Source organism: Mustela nivalis, assembly GCF_964662115.1.
Source record: "Mustela nivalis genome assembly, chromosome: X".
NCBI classification, from domain to species: domain Eukaryota; kingdom Metazoa; phylum Chordata; class Mammalia; order Carnivora; family Mustelidae; genus Mustela; species Mustela nivalis.
The window spans coordinates 30,854,209-30,872,518 of record NC_139040.1 but is presented as its reverse complement, the minus strand read 5'-3'; the positions used below and the strand labels follow the sequence as shown (position 1 = coordinate 30,872,518).

The window sequence follows — 18,310 nt, the reverse complement described above, 5'->3', positions numbered from 1 at the left end:
ACTTCTAGAAAACTGGACCACTGTCAGAGCTTTACACCTCATTGCAGAATTCCTTATTAGAGCTAGGAATCTCCTAAAAACACATCACCACCTCAGTAACAAATGGGTGACTCTTACCATCACATGCCTTCCCAGACTTGACTATAATGCGTGAGTGAGGATGGCACCCAGAGAGAGATCTTGCTCTGAGCAAAGGAAGCCACCTACCGCTCACCTTTCTCAGAGCTTCCTGGAAACTTCTGGAATAAAACTCCAGATGGGTAAAACATATGCTGAATGGCAGATGGCATGACTAAAAACATCTAAGGCAAGAAAGAGGTTAATGCAAAGGCAGAGGATTTAACCCACTGAGCCACCCAGGCGCCCTGAATGATCACTTTAAATTCATGTTAAATCTACATAATAATTTGAGAAAAGTTAATTTTTTAATACAGGTCATAGTATGCCTGCTTTCTTGAATTTTTCAATTTTTTTAGATAGGTTTGAGACATTTTCATTGGGATTATTACTACATATTTATGGTTTATGGTTTTTATAAATGGATTTTTATATTTTGTCTTTTTATCTTTTAAATGGCTACTTTTGGTATAAATAAAAGGTACTGGTTAATTTTTACCTTATATCCCACTACTTTTTTTTTTAAGATTTTATTTATTTATTTGACAGACAGAGATCACAAGTAGGCAGAGAGGCAGGCTGAGAGAGGAGGAAGCAGGCTCCCTGCTGAGCAGAGAGCCCGATGCGGGGCTCGATGCCAGGACCCTGAGACCATGACCTGAGCCGAAGGCAGAGGCTTAACCCATTGAGCCACCCAGGTGCCCCCCCACTATTTTTTTTTAAGCACTCATTAGCATTCTATCAGCTAAGAAGTTGTTTTTAAGTCTTAGCTTTTGTAGGTACATAAGCCTATGTTCTAAAACTTGATCATTTTTTTGGTCTCCTCCTTTCTGTTAGTTATGCTACTTTATTGATACTGGTCAGAATTTATAAATATGTGTTAAATAATGATGACTATAGGCATCTTTGTTTTGTTGTTGCTTATGGAACTATTCTTACATTAAGTATGACGCTGGACTATTGGTTTTAAGATTTTTTTTTTAATTTGACAGAGAGAGATCACAAGTAGGCAGAGAGGCAGGCAGAAAGAGAGAGAGGAGGAAGCAGGCTCCCTGCTGAGCAGAGAGCCCGATGTGGGACTCGATCCCAGGACCCTGAGATCATGACCTGAGCTGAAGGCAGCGGCTTTACCCACTGAGCCACCCAGGCGCCCCTGGACTATTGATTTTAGAGAAGTAATTATTTTTCTTGTTAAGAGAGGAAGTTTCTATGACTTTTCTTTAAATTTATTTTTTAAGGTAATCTCTATACCCAACATGGGGTTTGAACCCACAACCCTGGGATCAAGAGTCATGTTCTATGGACTGAGCCAGCCAGGCACCCCTCCTATTTTTATTCTTAAAGTGGGCACTGAATTTTTTTCAAACACCTTCAGCATTTATTTTCTTCAAGATTTTAATTTTAAAGTAATCTCTACACCCAACATGGGACTCAAACTCAAAACCCAGAGATCAAGAGTCCCATGTTCTACCGACTGAGCTGGCCAGGTGCTCCCCTTCGGCATTTAATTTGTTTTTTTTTTTTTTTAATGAGATCTATTGATAGAATGCCTCATATAACTCTCATAGTATTAAACAATTATCACTCTGGGATAAAACATTCTTAGTCACAAAGGGTCAATCTCTGCATATATTCCTAAATGTGTTTGGTTTATACTTTATTTACAACCCAAAACTGATCTATAATTTGTGTACCCAAACAAGCAAAATTATTCTCAGATTTTCATACCTCAATTATTAAGCATCATAAAATGAATGGGGTCGTTTTCCATCATTTTCTATGCCCTCAATCAGTTTCTTTAATATCAGAATTATCTGATTCTTTCAAGGGAGCTTTATTTATAATAAAGATTGTAACAGTAGGAAACCACAGGTCACTGGTTTATAAACTAGGAGTTATACAACTAGTTGCTTATGCCTTGTGAGGTATGGCTTAGGTTATAACTCAGTTCCCTTGTCATGTACAAAGATGTTAATTAAAAATTAAAACTACAAAGAGACTTTTCTTTTATAAAGTGTTCTTATTAATTATTCGGATTCTAAGTGAAACCTAGGACATAAGTTCATTTCTTTGGTTTCTGGTCAAGAAAGCACTTATAACATGAAGGCTAAAACTTTAAAACTTCAGGAAGAAAGCCTAAAATTTGAGAGAGCAAAGATTTCTTGGCTAAGATACAAAAAGCATGAGCATAAAAGAAAAAATAATAAATTGAACTTTGTAAAAATTTAAAAAATTCTGCTCATCAAAAGAAAATGGGATGGCAAGGCAAAGATTGGAAGAAAATATAATGCAATATATTAAAATATTCAGAATAAGCTTAAGAACTCCTTAACTGCAAAAAAATAACCACCCAATTTTTTAAATGGGCAAAGTTCCTGAACAGATACTTCTAAAAGATAAATAACAAATAAACATAGAAAAATATACTCAAAATTATTACACAAGAGGAGAATTCCAAGTGAAATCCATTATGAGAAACCACTACACACCCAACAGAATGGCTAAAATTAAAAAGGTTAATAACAAGGGGAGCCTGGTTGGCTCAGTCAGTAGAGCATGTGACCCCCTCGGTGTCAGGGTTGTGAGTTCAAGCCCCACCTTGGGTGTGGAGCCTACTTAAAAATAATTAAACAAAATTAGATTTAAAATGCCAACAATACCAATAGCTAGTGAGGATTCTCACCTGTCACTAGTCAGAGGAGAAAATGATATGATCACTTTAGAAAAGGCTTTGGCAGCGGCACCTAGATGGCTCAGTCAGTTAAGCATCTGACTCTTGATTTCAGTGCAGATCATGATCTCAGGGGCCTGGGATTGAGCCCCACATCAGACTCCACATTCAGCACACAGTCTGCCTGTCCTCTCTCTGCTCCTCCCCTGGCTCGCTCTCTCTTTCAAATAAATGAAATCTTAGGGAAAAAAGTCTTTGGCAGTCTACTAATGCTAAATAAATTATAAATGCTACATAAAATAGATTTAATAAATTCAAATAAAATTATTTTAATAAATAATTACTATAATAATTATTCCCCTTTCCATATATTAAAATAAATATTATTTTAATAAATAATTTATGTTCATATTTTAGATACATATCCAAAGGAAATTTTGTGGCTATATATAGCCACAGAAAGATCTGTACAAAAATGTCAAGAGCAGCTTCATTCATAATAGCCAAGAAATGGATGCAACTTAAGGAACTATGAACAAGAAAATGGATAACCAAATTGTGGTATAGTTTAAAAAAAAAAAGGAATACTCCACAGCAATAAAATAGAAAGAATTCCTGATACCAGCAGAAATGATAAATTTCAAAATCATTACTTGGAACTAAAGAAGCCAGGCACAGTGTCTGACTCCATTTACATGAAGTTCAAGAAGATAGAGGATAGAGACTGGAAAGGGGAATGAGGTAACTCTCTGGAAGGATGGAACTGTTTTATATCTTGATCTGAGTCATGGCTACCTGGATGTATTCAAGTGTAAAAAACTATCATGATGACTATTTAAGTGTTTGTATATTTTACTGCACTTAATTATACCTCTATAAAGAGAAATATGTATTTTTAAGTGTTTGTATGTTTTACTGCACTTAATTACAACTCTATAAAAATAATGGAGGGGCACCTGGGTGGCTCAGTTGGTTAAAGCCTCTGCCTTTAGCTCAGGTCATGATCCCAGGGTCCTGGGATTGAGCCCCGCATCAGGCTCTCTGCTCGGCTTCCTCCTCTCTGTCTCTGCCTGCCTCTCTGCCTACTTGTGATCTCTGTCAAATAAATAAAAAATAAAAAAATCTTTTAAAAAAATAATGGAAATCAGGGCACCTGGGTGGCTCAGTGGGTTAAAGCCTCTGCCTTCAGATCAGGTCATGATTCCAGGGTCCTGGGACTGAGCCCCGCATTGGGCTCTCTGCTCAGCAGGGAGCCTGCTTCCCTTCCTCTCTCTCTGCCTGCCTCTCTGCCTGCTTGTGATTTCTGTCAAATAAATAAATAAAATCTTTTAAAAAATAATGGAAATAAATTCAAGTATACTATGACTCCCTCAGTTACTGACTTGACCTTTGGAAGTCCTGCCCTCCTACTCTTTCCTCTTCCAAATGCATGATAGAGACCCTCCTACTCAGTGGCGCTTGGCCTTTGCAGACTCAACTCACCAATGTGAATTCAACCCCCAGTGTACACACCTTATTCTTTTCTTCTCTCTTTTCACCCAACATGGCCACACATTATTCCTGCTAGGATTTCCTTGCTTTCTGCGTCTCTGAGCAAGCTTACCTTACAGCCCCCTTGACCACAGGAGAGTACACATTCCAACCAACAGGCACCCGTCATATATTTCCATAGTAGAATTACTATGTAAAATCCTGAGTATTATGATATCTGGCAAATAACAATGACTTTACATATGTCCCCTTCCTACTTCAAACTCTCCCCTCTTTGCATATTCTTTTAAGACACCTATTTTAAAACATATCAGAATTCAGAAACACAATGCTGTATTTCAACATAGTTAAAAGCCTCACATTTATGTTTCAGGAAGAACACCAATAGACCGTGCATTGCTTGCCAAGCTCTCTCTCTTTCCACACCCCACAGACACAAGTCCCAAACAACCCTGATGTAGGTAATTTTATCCCCAATTCATAGATGAGGAAGTTAAGGCACTGAGCAATTAAGACATTTGGCCAAGTCTAGATGACTAGTAAGTGGCAGAGCAGTGATATAGACAACTCCTGCATATTATTTCAAAGGATTCACGCAAATCATGCAATTCAACTATTAGGATTAAGGGATACTCTTGCACACTTACAAAGCAAAGGCTACGTTTCTTTAAACCATGAATTTAAAACCATAAGTAGTCAGAGAAAGCTCGGAATTTCCCAAAACTCTCTGAAAAAGTTTTCACTGGATTTTTAAGTAACAGAAATGTACAACCACAGGGTAATACTATTTAAAAAAAAAAAAAACTTGGAGGTGAACCATGAGAGACTATGGACTCTAAAAAACAATCTGAGGGGTCTGAATTGGCGGGGGGGGTGGGAGGTTGGGGTACCAGGTGGTGGGTATTGGAGAGGGCACGGATTGCATGGAACACTGGCTGTGGTGAAAAAATAATGAACACTGTTATGCCGAAAATAAATAAAAAATAAATTAAAAAAAAAAACTTGGTTGAGACATCTGTTCTTAAGCAATGGATACCTGTATTTCTTCACTAACATGCTTTAAGACTAAAAAATAAGTCAATAGATCTATTTATTGAATGTCACGTGGTCACAATTTACACCGAGCATGTTTTTTAATTATATTCTCTATTTCTTCATTAGCTCAGAACACACAGTCACTATCACGCTCTTCATTCCATCTCTTTGTCACCCAGTCATTCTTTTACTCACTCACATAGCAAATATTTTATGTTAACCCAGGCATTCAACAAATATTCATTAAGCAGCAGCGATGTTAGGCACATAAATAGGCAGGAGAGACATTATAGAAATTATAAGGTGAATTGCTTCCATAAATATACCGGTTACGGAGTATTGCAGCGACTGACTCCCCTCTATGAAGATGATCCATCACCTCTAACACTTGGATAATGACCTGTTCAGGAGGAAAAGAAGTCGATATTTACTATAAAAATCAATACTAGAACTTTCAGTTTTCAATTATGCTTTCAATTATGCTATCTATGTAATATTTTATATAATTTGTGACAGAAAGACAAAAACGTATGTCTGTGGTCCCCGTGTCCATATTCTAGCTTATGAAAATTTAAGAAAAGGGAGAACATTAAAGGGACTGAATCTGCAACAAATTAGCTACCAAATTCCACAGGGGCTCATTAAATAGCATTGACTGCGTTTTCCTTTCGTGTCAAATCATTAGAATAACAGCCCAGTACAGGGGAAGTTGGATGAACCCTGAGGAAACCTGAGGAGTCTGGGTGAAGTTGGGAGAGACAGGAGGAGAGAGGGGTGGAAACATTTGCCAGGTAGAGACACAGACGGCACTGAATCCCGAGTTCCCAGGAGCACATGAGGCCTCAAAAGCCCATAAGCAGGGCCCAGAGTTTTAGAAGAGGTTGGTTACAACTAAGACTAGAAAGTCCATATAAGATTTTGAAATCTTAAAGACATAAAATAGGTAGTGGGGGTTGTTTTCTTGATCTGGACTGAAATTTTGTTGGGGGGGGGTAGGTTTTTTGAATGGGAAAAGAGCTGGTGAGGTGGTAGCAAACGAAATCTAACATATTGCTTCTAGTCATGTGAATGCTTTGTATTGGAGATAGTATATGTCAAGGGTTCTATTAATTTCAAATATATTGGGACACAGAAAGGTATAGTTTACTTAAATGTTTCTGGTTAATAAAATCAACTGATTGCACTGGGGAGATAAAAATATAGAGTATGAATTTATTTTGTTCATATAATTATGTCTGTTATAAAGCTATGTGAAGATCTAAAATAAAAATAAAAATAAAATAAAAATAAAGGTTCTCTTCACTGTTCTCTACCCTCTTCCTGTCTCTTCATTTGGGGTCAGAGCAAAAGATGTAGAAGGGGGAAAAGTACTCTGTTTCTTGGGTCTTCATAATTCTAAAAAAGAAACAAATCAAATGACAATATAGGATTTTTATTTATGTATACAATCATATTTTCTGTTATTATAAGAAATTGAGTAGGCTAGATGAAAAAATAATTTTTTTAAGCATCTCAAAATCAACTGACCTTTGGACTTACCTTTTCTAAAAGTGCTCATGTGGTGAGAGAATTTTAAGGTGTTGAGAAATTATACTTTTTTAGAACATGTGCTAAGAGAAAAACATCTAGATTATTATTAGGAATTTGGGAATGTGAAAATAAATAACCCATGCCCCTTTTCATTAATTGCATCTAGAGTAGAACATATAAGTCCCCAAAGTAGGTATTCAAACTCTCACCCAACCCCATTGTTTTAACTAATCTGTCTATTGCCTCTCAGAGTCTGTGGCTCTCCCATTCAAATTACCCAGATAATAAACCTCTGGTCTCCTGAGGGGCAGGGAGTGGATGAGAGGACATGGGACCCCAGCCACTTACTATAAAGACTTTCAAAGAACAGCCTACATTTTCGATATCAAGACTTATTCCTGCCTTCCACAGACCAGCTATCCCCAAGTCTTGAATTATTAAGAACTGTATGGGAAGAGTCAGTTGGTTTCTCTCAAAAGTTCATGTAGGGGGAGATTCTCAAGTTGTTAACTGCCTTTGACTAAATAAGAAATTAGTTTAAACCTTAAAATTGTCGATGATGCCCCTCCCGTTCTCTTTTGGCCTTTGGAATTTTTCCATTTCTTTCATTTTATTTTAATGAAGTTAGGAAGGGAGAGGAAGTAAATGATGGAAACAATGATCAATTTACACAAGATTTAACTGAAAGCTAAAAAAAAAAAATAGCTAAAAGATAAACTAAAAGCTGCTGTTTTCCAACCAGGGAATCTGTATGATCAAATCTGTGCATTAGAAAATTAACACAGCTTGCAACGTGGGGGCAGATCAGAGAGAGAGAAACTAGAAGTATGAGACCAGTTAAGAAACAACTTCCAGGGGTGCCTCGGTGGCTCAGTGGGTTAAGCCTCTACCTTCGGCTCAGGTCATGATCCCAGGGTCCTGGGATTGAGCCCCGCATCGGGCTCTCTGCCTGCGGGGAGCCTGCTTCCTCCTCTCTCTCTGCCTGCCTCTCTGCCTCCTTGCGATCTCTGTCAAATAAATAAATAAATCTTAAAAAAAAAAAAAGGAACAACTTCCATAGTTAAGGCATGAAATAAGAGCACAGACCAGAGCTGTGGGAATAGCCAGGGAACACTAGGACCTCCGACTGACAGATCACTGGGAGATATTAAAGGGATAAAGTGACATCAAAGACAAAATCTATGTATGTGCCTGGGGGAAATGGTGATGATAGCAGGTGAGGCAGGGTAGAGGGAAGACGGAAAAATACCAGAAGGAAGCAGAACAAAGGTTTGGTGCAGACACACTGAAGTCCTCTAGGACACACCGTACAGCATCTAGCAAAAAACTGGATCTATATACCTAGATTTAGACTGGCACTAGAAATAAAAATATGAGGATATTTGGCCAGATAAGTAAGTGCTGAAGTAAAGAGACTGGGAAATATTCCCCCAGAAGTGTATTTGCCACGAGACGGTGGAATCCCAAAAACACTGTTGTGCAAGAAACCACAAAAGCTAAGCTAGCAAAGACAGAGCTAATAGGCAGGAGGGCGACTAAGAGAGATGTGAGCTGAAAGCTAAGGAAGGAGGAGTTGATAGGTATTCAGTTGTTGCAAGTTCTGCCCAGTCCAAGGAAGATACCGGCTAACTGTTGTGACAGCTATAAAGTCAGTGGGTGTGGACAACCCCACTGCTGTGGTTTGAAAAATAAAACTAACATAAATAGGGTCACCTGGCTGGCTCAGTGGGAAGACCATGAGACCCTTGATCTCAGGGTCAGGAGTTCGAGCCCCATGTTGGGTGTAGAGATTACTAAAAAAACAAAACAAAACAAAAACACAAGTTCTTTCAAGAAGTTGAAAGGAACTCAAATTCATCAGGGAATTACTCTGTGGTAATGGTGGCCTCCGAACGAGTAGGGGAAAAGAGATGATTAAGTCAGTGACTGGGGAAGAATCAGGTAGCCAACTAGAAAAATAAATAAGTTTATACTACTTCGCTTCACATTAGGGGATCCTAAATAAATCCCAGATGGATCAAAGATTTAAAGGGAAAAAATGAAACTCTGAAACAGAATGAAAGAAAACCCAAGCGAAATCATTTATAATCATACAGTACAGAAGACAAGCAGGACTCCAAACTGAGGAGCTGTAAAAGAAAAAAAAAAAAGATTGTTAAATCTGGGGCACCTGGGTGGCTCAGTGAGTTAAGCCTCTGCCTTCGGATCAGGTCATGATCCCAGTGTCCTGGGATCAAGGCCTGCATCCGGCTCCCTGCTCAGCAAAGAGCCTGCTCCCTCCCCCGCCGCCTGCCTCTCTGCCTACTTGTGATCTTTCTCTCAAATAAATAAATAAAATCTTAAAAAAAAAAAGACTGTTAAATCTGATTTTACACAACAAACGACAACTCCATACTTCAAAAATATCACAAAGTCAAATGGCATTTGATGAGCTAGGAAAAAAAATAGTCCCCCCACACATGACAGACAATAAAGGGCTAATGATTTTAACTTACACACATACAAATTGTAAAGAAAAAAAAAACAATAAAATATAAAAGTGAACAAATAAGAGAAATAGAATGTGCACATAAAAAGATACACATTGGGGCGGCTGGGTGGCTCAGTGGGTTAAAGCCTCTGCCTTCGGCTCAGGTCATTATCCCAGGGTCCTGGGATCGAGCCCTGCATCAGGCTCTCTGCTTAGCAGGGATCCTGCTTCCTCCTCTCTCTCTCTCTGCCTGCCTCTCTGCCTACTTGTGACCTCTGTCAAATAAATAAAATCTTAAAAAAAAAAAAGATACATATTGTTTAAAAAAAAAAAGAATAAATACAATTTAAAATGAGGCATTGGTTCACCCATAAGATTCACACACACATGCCCAAAGTCTATATATCCATTTTTAGTGAGAGGGAATGTAGGTTTGGGAGGAATGTTTACTTTTCATTCTAGGCTCTTCTGTCCAACTTATTTCAAAACAAAAAATAAATAAAGAGGATCCGGCAAAAGGACTAAGAAGGAGTGGTGACGTGGTAGGAGAACACCAGGAAGCAGTGGTAACTGACAAGGCTGAATGAAGTGTTATATAAAGACGTACTCAAGTGTGTCACCTAGTGCTGAGAGGCGAAGTGAAGACTTGAGAATTGACAGCTGGTTGTGCTAACAAGGAGGTCACTGGACACCTTGAGGAGAACGGTTTACATGGCATGGTGGAGAAAGTGGCTGATAAGCATGGGTTCCAGGGAGCATGAAAGGAAAGAAGAAAAAAAAAATAGGTGGTAGTTGGAGGGGACAGGATATAGAGTGGAAGGAGATGGTTTTTTTTTTTTTTAAGGTTTTATTTATTTATTTGACAAGACAGAGATCACAAGTAGGCAGAGAGGCAGGCAGAGAGAGAGGAAGGGAAGCAGGCTCCCTGCTGAACAGAGAGCCCAACGCGGGGCTCGATCCCAGGACCCTGGGATCATGACCTGGGCTGAAGGCAGAGGCTTTAACCCACTGAGGCACCCAGGTGCCCCAGGAGATGGTTTTTTTTGTTTTGATAACGGGGGATACAATGGCAGGTGAATTTGAAGAGTGTGATATTACACAGAAATGGAAACTGAAGAAGTACGATAATATGTCAAAACTTCAAGAGCACAATGAGACCATAGGTGTGTGTATACGTATATACGTACACACATACCCACTCTATACACATATATGCATACAGAAAAAGCTTTAAAATATTCATGGGAATGATAAAGTCCCAGTTTGGGACAGTGTTAGCTCCAGAGAGAAAGGGAGAGATGCAACTGAGGAGGGCCAGGAGCTTCACCTGTATTTAACATTTTAACAGGTGTCGGGGGATAAAAAGGCAAATGTTAAGGTATCCCATAGTTAAGGGGTAGTTATAGGAGGGGTTGTGATACTGATCTCTGTACTTTTCCATATGTTTGAAATATTTTATTTTATTTTTTAAAAAGATTTTATTTATTTATTTATTTATTTGAGAGAGAGAGAGAGAGATCACAAGTAGGCAGAGAAGCAGGCAGTGGTGGGGGGAAGCAGGCTCATCACTGAGCAGAGAGCCCGATGTGGGGCTCGATCCCAGAACCCCAGGATCATGACCTGAGCCGAAGGCAGAGGCTTTAACCCACTGAGCCACCCAGGCGCCCCTGTTTGAAATATTTTAATCAAATGAAATAAAATTATAATATATGATCTTTCCCCTAAAGTAAGGACTGTGTAGATGAACAGATAATACATGGACATACAAAGGCCAGCAGACACAGAGAGGTGGATAGAACATTTCCAGAGATGAAGGAAAAGGGCAGGACAAAAACATAAGCAGACACGCAGTATAATTAAAAGACACACTCCTCTGCAGCCACGCTACTCTCATGAATAAAAGGGAAACTAATCATTCCTCAGAGCTCACACCTGACAAACATGTAATTGTGGTTTTGCCCTTAAAAGATTCTACCTCAGTCACCAGAAATAAAACTGACAAGACAGTTTTGGCTCGCTGAGATAACTTGCTAAGTTCAACCAATGTTACCCTTAAGCCTTTATTTTAGGTAATTCACAAATCTAATATTTCATAAGTACCTATCCTACAGTTAGATAATATTTCAATTAGAGATGCCAGTTTATGACTAAGCATTTAATTAAATCCACTGTCCCACTCTTTCCTGCTCTGCCCAAGAGCTGACAGCTTTAAAAATAATGAGATTTGAGAGATGCCTAGCCAATTTTACACCATGTTAGAGTAAACCCTGTTGAGGAACTAACCTTATGTTATATAAAAGAAATTCAGAGTGGCTATGATGCGATGGTCTGCCTTCACATAAAATCGTTTTAAGCACTCTGATAAGAAAAGCTGACAAAAAAGATTGGTGAAAAGTGCTCAACACTACAAAATTGAAAAACTGCACAATGTAGAAAATTGTACATAATTGCACTTCTCCCAATCAAGTAAGATAGAGCAGCAGCACCAAAAATTCAAAATCATCTTGACACGGCAAAAAGTGATGTGTAAGAAACAGAATTGTATTCTTTGGGAAAAGAGTTTGTTCTACAAAAGTGAATTTTTAAAAATGTCACAGAAGGTTAGATTATCAGATCTTTCAGCTTTCACCCAGGCAAGAATGCCACACTCACCTCTCACCTAGGGCACTGAATAGGGCTTAACCTAAGACACTCGAGTACTAGATGTTGAGCCAGTTGGTGATTTTTTTTCCCCCTAGAGTAAATCTAAAACCAGCTGGGACTATGTAGTGTGCTCCCACATATGTGTATCCACCAGAAAACTGGCAACACTAAAAATGATAAAGGTTGTGCTACTCTAAGCATTGCAACTGTACCTGATTTTAGAACATTTATGCAAGTGATCGATTTGCCCGTTTTCCTCTTTATCAGCATTTTATGCTTTAAAAGGAGTGTCCAGAGAGGTCTAAGAGACACTTCGTGGTCTAAACTGCTACCAAAAAGACTAGATTCCCCATGTTCTAGAAGGTTCTCCATTTCCCCTGGCCGCATGCCAGAATGGCTGCTACACTGTCCTCAACAATTACGGTTTCCTTTCCATAGTCACTGAAGCGATCTGCCCCCAGACCACCATGTGGTTACTACCATCTTGCTGTGGATTCTTACAGCATACACCCCACACCATGGAGTTCCGCTGCTTCTTGCAATCATAGTACTCTTTCTTTCTCAATATGATCCCTGGGTTGTCCCTTTTCACTTTGTCACTCAGGCTTCAGAAATTCCTTTGGGACATGTCATTGGCTAACGGCCTCATTTGTCTTCTCACTGCAACTGGCCTTTTTACCAATGTTCAAGCTGTTACCCTTGTATTAATACAATTCTATCTGACTTTTCTAATAGTGGCTGTCCTCTTGTAACAAGGTCCAAACTTGGTCTAACAAATGTTTAAGTCAACTGCCACACTTAGCTGTCTCCATTTCTTTCAGTTTCATGTTATCACGTTTTTTTCAAGATTTTTTATTTATTTATAAGTAAATATAAATTCACTATAAAGTCGCAGTAATTAAAACAGGGTGGTACCAGTATGGGGACAGACAGATCAACAAAATCAAGTCCCAAAACAGATCCAATTGCATATGTTATTAACTACATGGTACATATGGTACTTAGAATCAGTAACTAAAAGATAATTTCTCAATAAAGAGGTTTAGGGAAACTGGCTATGTTAGGAGAAAAACTGAAACTCTATAACACATATGTGTGTGTGTGTGTGTATACATCCCACAGATGGAATAAATAACTAAACATGAAAAAATAAAGTTGTAACAGTAAAAGATAAAACGAATATACATTTTTAATGAGGCAAAGATAAAATTTTTCTTTTCTTTTTTTTTTTTAAAGATTTTATTTATTTATTTGACAGAGAGAGAGAGAGAGAGCACAAGGAGGAGGAAAGGTTGAGGGAGAAGGAGAAGCAGGCTCCCCGCAGAGCAGAGGAAGCCCCATGTGGGACTCGATCCCAGGACTCTGAGACCATTACCCGAGCCAAAGGCAGTGGCTTAACCAGCTGAGCCACCCAGGTGCCCCAAAGATAAAATTTTTCTAAGGGCCAACACAAAACTCAGAAGCCACAAAGAATAGGAAAATGGTTTCCGAGTTTATTAGTGAAAATCAGGGTTACAATTCTATAGGGTACAGCCCACCATAAATATACTGAAAAGATACAACAGCCAGTGGGGAGATGAGGAGGAAGCCTGAGACACGGAACAGGTGAAGGTTTAATGTTCACAATACATAAAGTATTCCCCCCAAAAAATCAGCAACAAAGGTGTACAATCCAGTAGGCAAGTATCTGAAGAGGCCTGGCAGAGACCAAGAATAACAACAGAAAGAATAAGTATAAGGATGGTTGGTGGAAATGCCAGCCTCTCTGGAAAACAGCAAGGAGGTTTCTCACGAAGTTGAAAATAGAGCTACCCTACAACCCAGCAATCGCACTACTGGGTTTTTACCCCGAAGATACAAATGTAGTGATCCAAAGGGGCATGTGCACCTGAATGTTTACAGCAGCAATGTCCACAATAGCCAAACTATGGAAAGAACCTAGATGTCCATCAAGAGATGAATGGATAAAGAAGATATGGTAATGGAATACTATGCAGCCATCAAAAGAAATGAAATCTTGCCATTTGTGACAATGTGGATGGAACTAGAGGGTATTATGCTTAGCGAAATAAGTCATTCGGAGAAAGACAACTATCATATGATCTCCCTGATATGAGGCATTTGAAAAACAACACATTGGATCATAGAGGAAGGGAGGGAAAAATGAAACAAGAGGAAACCAGAGAGGGAGACAAACCATAAGAGACTCTTAGTCTCAGGAAACAAACTTGAGGGCTGCTGGAGGGGAGGGAGGTGGGAGGGGTGAGGTGGCGGGGGGACGGACATGGGGGAGGGCATGTGCTATTGGTGAGCGCTGTGAATTGTGTAAGACTGACAATTCACAGACCTGTACCCCTGAAACAAATAATACATTATATATATTAATACAAAAAAGAGTAAGTGTAAGGAAAGATGTTTGACTTCAATCGCATGGATTTGTGTGTGTGTGTGTATGTGGGTAAAACTGAGAGAAATATCTTTAATATTAAAGATACATTCAGGGGCGCCTGGGTGGCTCAGTGGGTTAAGCCGCTGCCTTCGGCTCAGGTCATGATCTCAGGGTCCTGGGATCGAGTCCCGCATCAGGCTCTCTGCTCAGCAGGGAGTCCACTTCCTCCTCTCTCTCTGCCTGCCTCTCTGCCTACTTGTGATCTCTCTCTGTCAAATAAATAAATAAAATCTTTAAAAAAAAATAAAGATACATTCATCACACAACATCCTGCTCTTCCTCACATTTTCACTTTCAAAAGATAGTAAGACACCTCTCAGGTCTTTATTCACCATGGAAAATCCTGATCTCCCACTAAAACTTCCAAACAAGAGAAAGACAGTGAAAGAGAAAAAGGCAGCTTACAAGAAACCTAAAAATGAAATCTAGATCAAAATTCAGGGAAGGTAAACAATTACTGTGCATTTCACTGGGGAAGGGAAACTAAGTGGGTATCATCTATGAAAGCTTCCGGTTTGGGCTGCATTTAAGCAAGCAGGTGAAGGTGGTTGTTTTCCCTATCTCCATGCGAGCCGGCTATAATTCAATTTGTCCTCAATGTTCCAAAGGGTAAAATTCTTAAGTGGTTTTATATTACAGTAATCATCTTACCAGAAAGCTGTTTATACAAGCAAAATGAGATTCACAAGCGATCTGAAAACAGAAATGCTTGTATCTCCAATATAATGGAATAATCAAGTTCCAAGTGACTGCTAAAAAATCTAGATGCAATGCAGGGTTTTTATTACATTATATTTTTCTAGTATTATAAAAGTAAAGATTGAATCATTTTATTGTCTTTGTAAAAGAGATCGTTAAGCTGATGGATTCTGGTCTTCAAATCAATCCATAGCAGAAATCTAAAGTCCATGCTTTAAATGCTAAGCAACATCTAAACAGTAGTAAAAGAAATAAAAGTATTTCCTTCACAGTGACAAATTATGGCATTTCTTTAAAAAGTATTAGTATATACAAAGTATGTACTATATTAGTAGTATATACAAAGTATGGCATTTTTTTAAAAAGTATTAATCGTTCCTCAGTAACTTAGGCTAATATGAATAAAATCTTCTGACTATATTTTGGACAAAATTTTTATGAGAAATTTTTGAAAAATTCACACAGATGAGACTTACTAGTCTACTTGTTTGTATATAACATACATTTATATATTTTATATAAAATACTATATATACTTGTTATTCTGACCAAGAAGAATATATTGAGCGCTACCCATATGATCAGTTATTTATATTGAATTAAGAACCCTCTTTAATTAAGATCCACAGTAATTTACAAACGACAATCTCAGAAAAAAATTGGGTATTTAATAGTAATCTGCCTTCTTAAAGGTTTATCCTCTTCGTCAACATTAAATTAAAAATACAAAGAATTTCCTTTTAAAAAGATACAATACTGGGCGCCTGGGTGGCTCAGTGGGTTAAGCCTCTGCCTCCGGCTCAGGTCATGATCTCAGGGTCCTGGGATCGAGTCCTGCATCGGGCTCTCTGCTTGATAGGGAGCCTGTTTCCTCCTCTCTCTTTCTTTCTCTCTGCCTGCTTCTCTGCCTACTTGTGATCTCTGTCAAATAAATAAATAAAATCTTAAAAAAAAAGATACAATACTATTTGACATCCCATTTGGTCATAATCAACATGAATCAACTAAATGAAAAACAAAAAAAAAAACCCTGGTCTCATCACAGTTAGTGTAGTCCATTCACTAGAGTTTTACCTCTTTTTAGTAAGTAACTTTCAAATATGGTAAGAATTGTTAAGTGGCAATTCACTACTCAGAATTCCAAAGAAAGCCAACTCTTTCAGACTAAGAGTTTTCCAACGTAAGTCTCCACTTTACTAATTAGGTCACTCAACTTTTACTGTGCAAGGGATTTAAAGGATCCAAGTCTGGACAGAGAAGAGTTTTCCTGGGTCCACACCAGGTAAGTTTAGCAAATTTAACAAAATGAAAGAAGGCAGCAAGGGACATGCAGGTACCTCCATCATTCATACGATCTTACATATCCACAGTGAAAGTTGTATTATGAGATTTAGATTATGAGTTAGGCCCATAGTTCACTGGTGAATCAAAAAAGCGAAAGTAGGAGTCGTTTGTGATTTGCCTTATCATTTGATCTACAGCCAAGGCTTTTTCTCTGTGCACTGGCCTACTAATTGAATCTTGGCATCTTCTTTCATAAATTAAGCTCACCATCACAATAAATGTATGAACTGTGATTTATTGATTTGTTTTCTTTAAAACAGAGACTATAAATGCACTTGTATAACAATATGAATTCAGAATCCTTAATAGGTTTTACAATTTCTCCCAAAACTTTTTAAAAATTTTTTTTAAAATTTTAAGTAACCTCTACACCACACATGGGGCTCAAACTCATGACCCCAAGATCAAGAGTCATATGCTCTATCAACTAAGCCAGATGGGTACACCTCTCCCCCAAATCTTTAAAAATGGCAGGGGAAAGATGGAGTGAATGCAGTTACACAGCCGACTCAAAATTTTAAGAGGGTACCCAAAACTCAGTATTAAAATAAATGCTAATTTAATGAGATTTTTAAAAAGCAATGCACAACTACCATTATACTTAATAATAAAAGACTGGGTGCTTTCTCTCTCATATGAGGAACAAGCCAAGGATAGATATCCTTGTGCTCTTACCACTTCTATTCATCAATGGGCTGGAAGTAGTAGCCAGGGCAATTAATTAGTCAAGGAAAAGAAATAACTGGCATCTATATTAGAAGCGAGGTAGGTATTAAGACTATCTCTATTAGCAAATGACTTGAACTTGCATAAAGAAAACCCTAAAGAATCAAGTAAAAGATTATTAGAATTAATAAATGAGTTCAGCAAGGCAGGCAATATATACACCAAAATCAACTGTACGTTTGCAATAAACAAAATGAAAATGGAATTAAGAAAGCAATTCCAATAATAACAGCATGAAAAAGAATTTAAAAAAACAGGAGGGTGTATGAATCCCAAATGGGACACCCCTACAGTGTCTGGCTCAAGTGACCATGGTAGATGGCACTCCTGGGCCCCACAGGACACCTTCTACATAAGGCCATTACTTTCAAGAGCAGGCAACAAACTGACCTACCTAATACACAGAAACAGACACCAAGGGTTAGACAAAAGCAGAGGGGAGTATGTTCCAAAGGAAGATCAAGACAAAACCTTGGATAAAGAACTAAACAAAATGGAGATAAACAATCTACCTGATAAATTGCTCAAAATAATGGTCCCAAAGATGCTCAGTGGACTTGGGAGAAGAATGAACTCACAGAGAATGTCAACAGAGAGAAAATATAAAAAAGAACCAATCAGAGCTGAAGAATACAATAAATGAACTGAAAAATACACTAGATGAAATCAACAGCAGATTATAGGAAGCAGAAGAAGGGATCAACAATCTAGAAGACAGGGTAGTGGAAATCACTTAAGTTAAACACTAAAAAGGAAAAAGTATTTAAAAAATGAGGTTAAGAGATCTCTGGAACAACATCTAGAATGTTAAAATCCACATTTTAAGGCTTCAGAAGGACAAGACAGAACAGAGCAGAAAGATTCATTGAAGAAGTAACACCTGGAAATTTTGTTAACCTGGAGAAGGAAACAGATATTCACATCCAGCAAGTACAGAGAAACCCAAACAAGGTGAACCCAAGAGGGTCCAGGCATGTAATAATTAAAATGTCAAAAATTAAAAATAAAGAAATAATCTTAAAAGAGGCAAGATAAAATAGTCACTTAAAGAGAAAGCCCAGAGGCACCTGGGTGGCTCTGTGGGTTAAGCCTCTGCCTTCAGCTTGGGTCATGATCCTGGGGTCCTGGGATCTGG

At 38.3% G+C, this 18,310-nt stretch overlaps 1 protein-coding gene across 3 annotated transcripts in view; it reads right to left on the bottom strand.

Moving 5' to 3' along the window:
• KLHL13 (kelch like family member 13) overlaps window positions 1-18,310 on the bottom strand; it is a 200,694-nt gene that overhangs the window by 112,808 nt on the left and 69,576 nt on the right. For 2 of the 3 annotated variants that reach the window (XM_082716335.1, XM_082716339.1), the window contains exon 2: window positions 5,641-5,714. The exons of the other annotated variant lie outside the window; for it this stretch is intronic. In XM_082716335.1, the coding sequence (XP_082572461.1) occupies window positions 5,641-5,690 (50 nt within the window). In that variant the 5' untranslated portion in view covers window positions 5,691-5,714. The remainder of the gene's footprint in view (window positions 1-5,640; window positions 5,715-18,310) is intronic. 3 annotated transcript variants of the gene reach the window in all.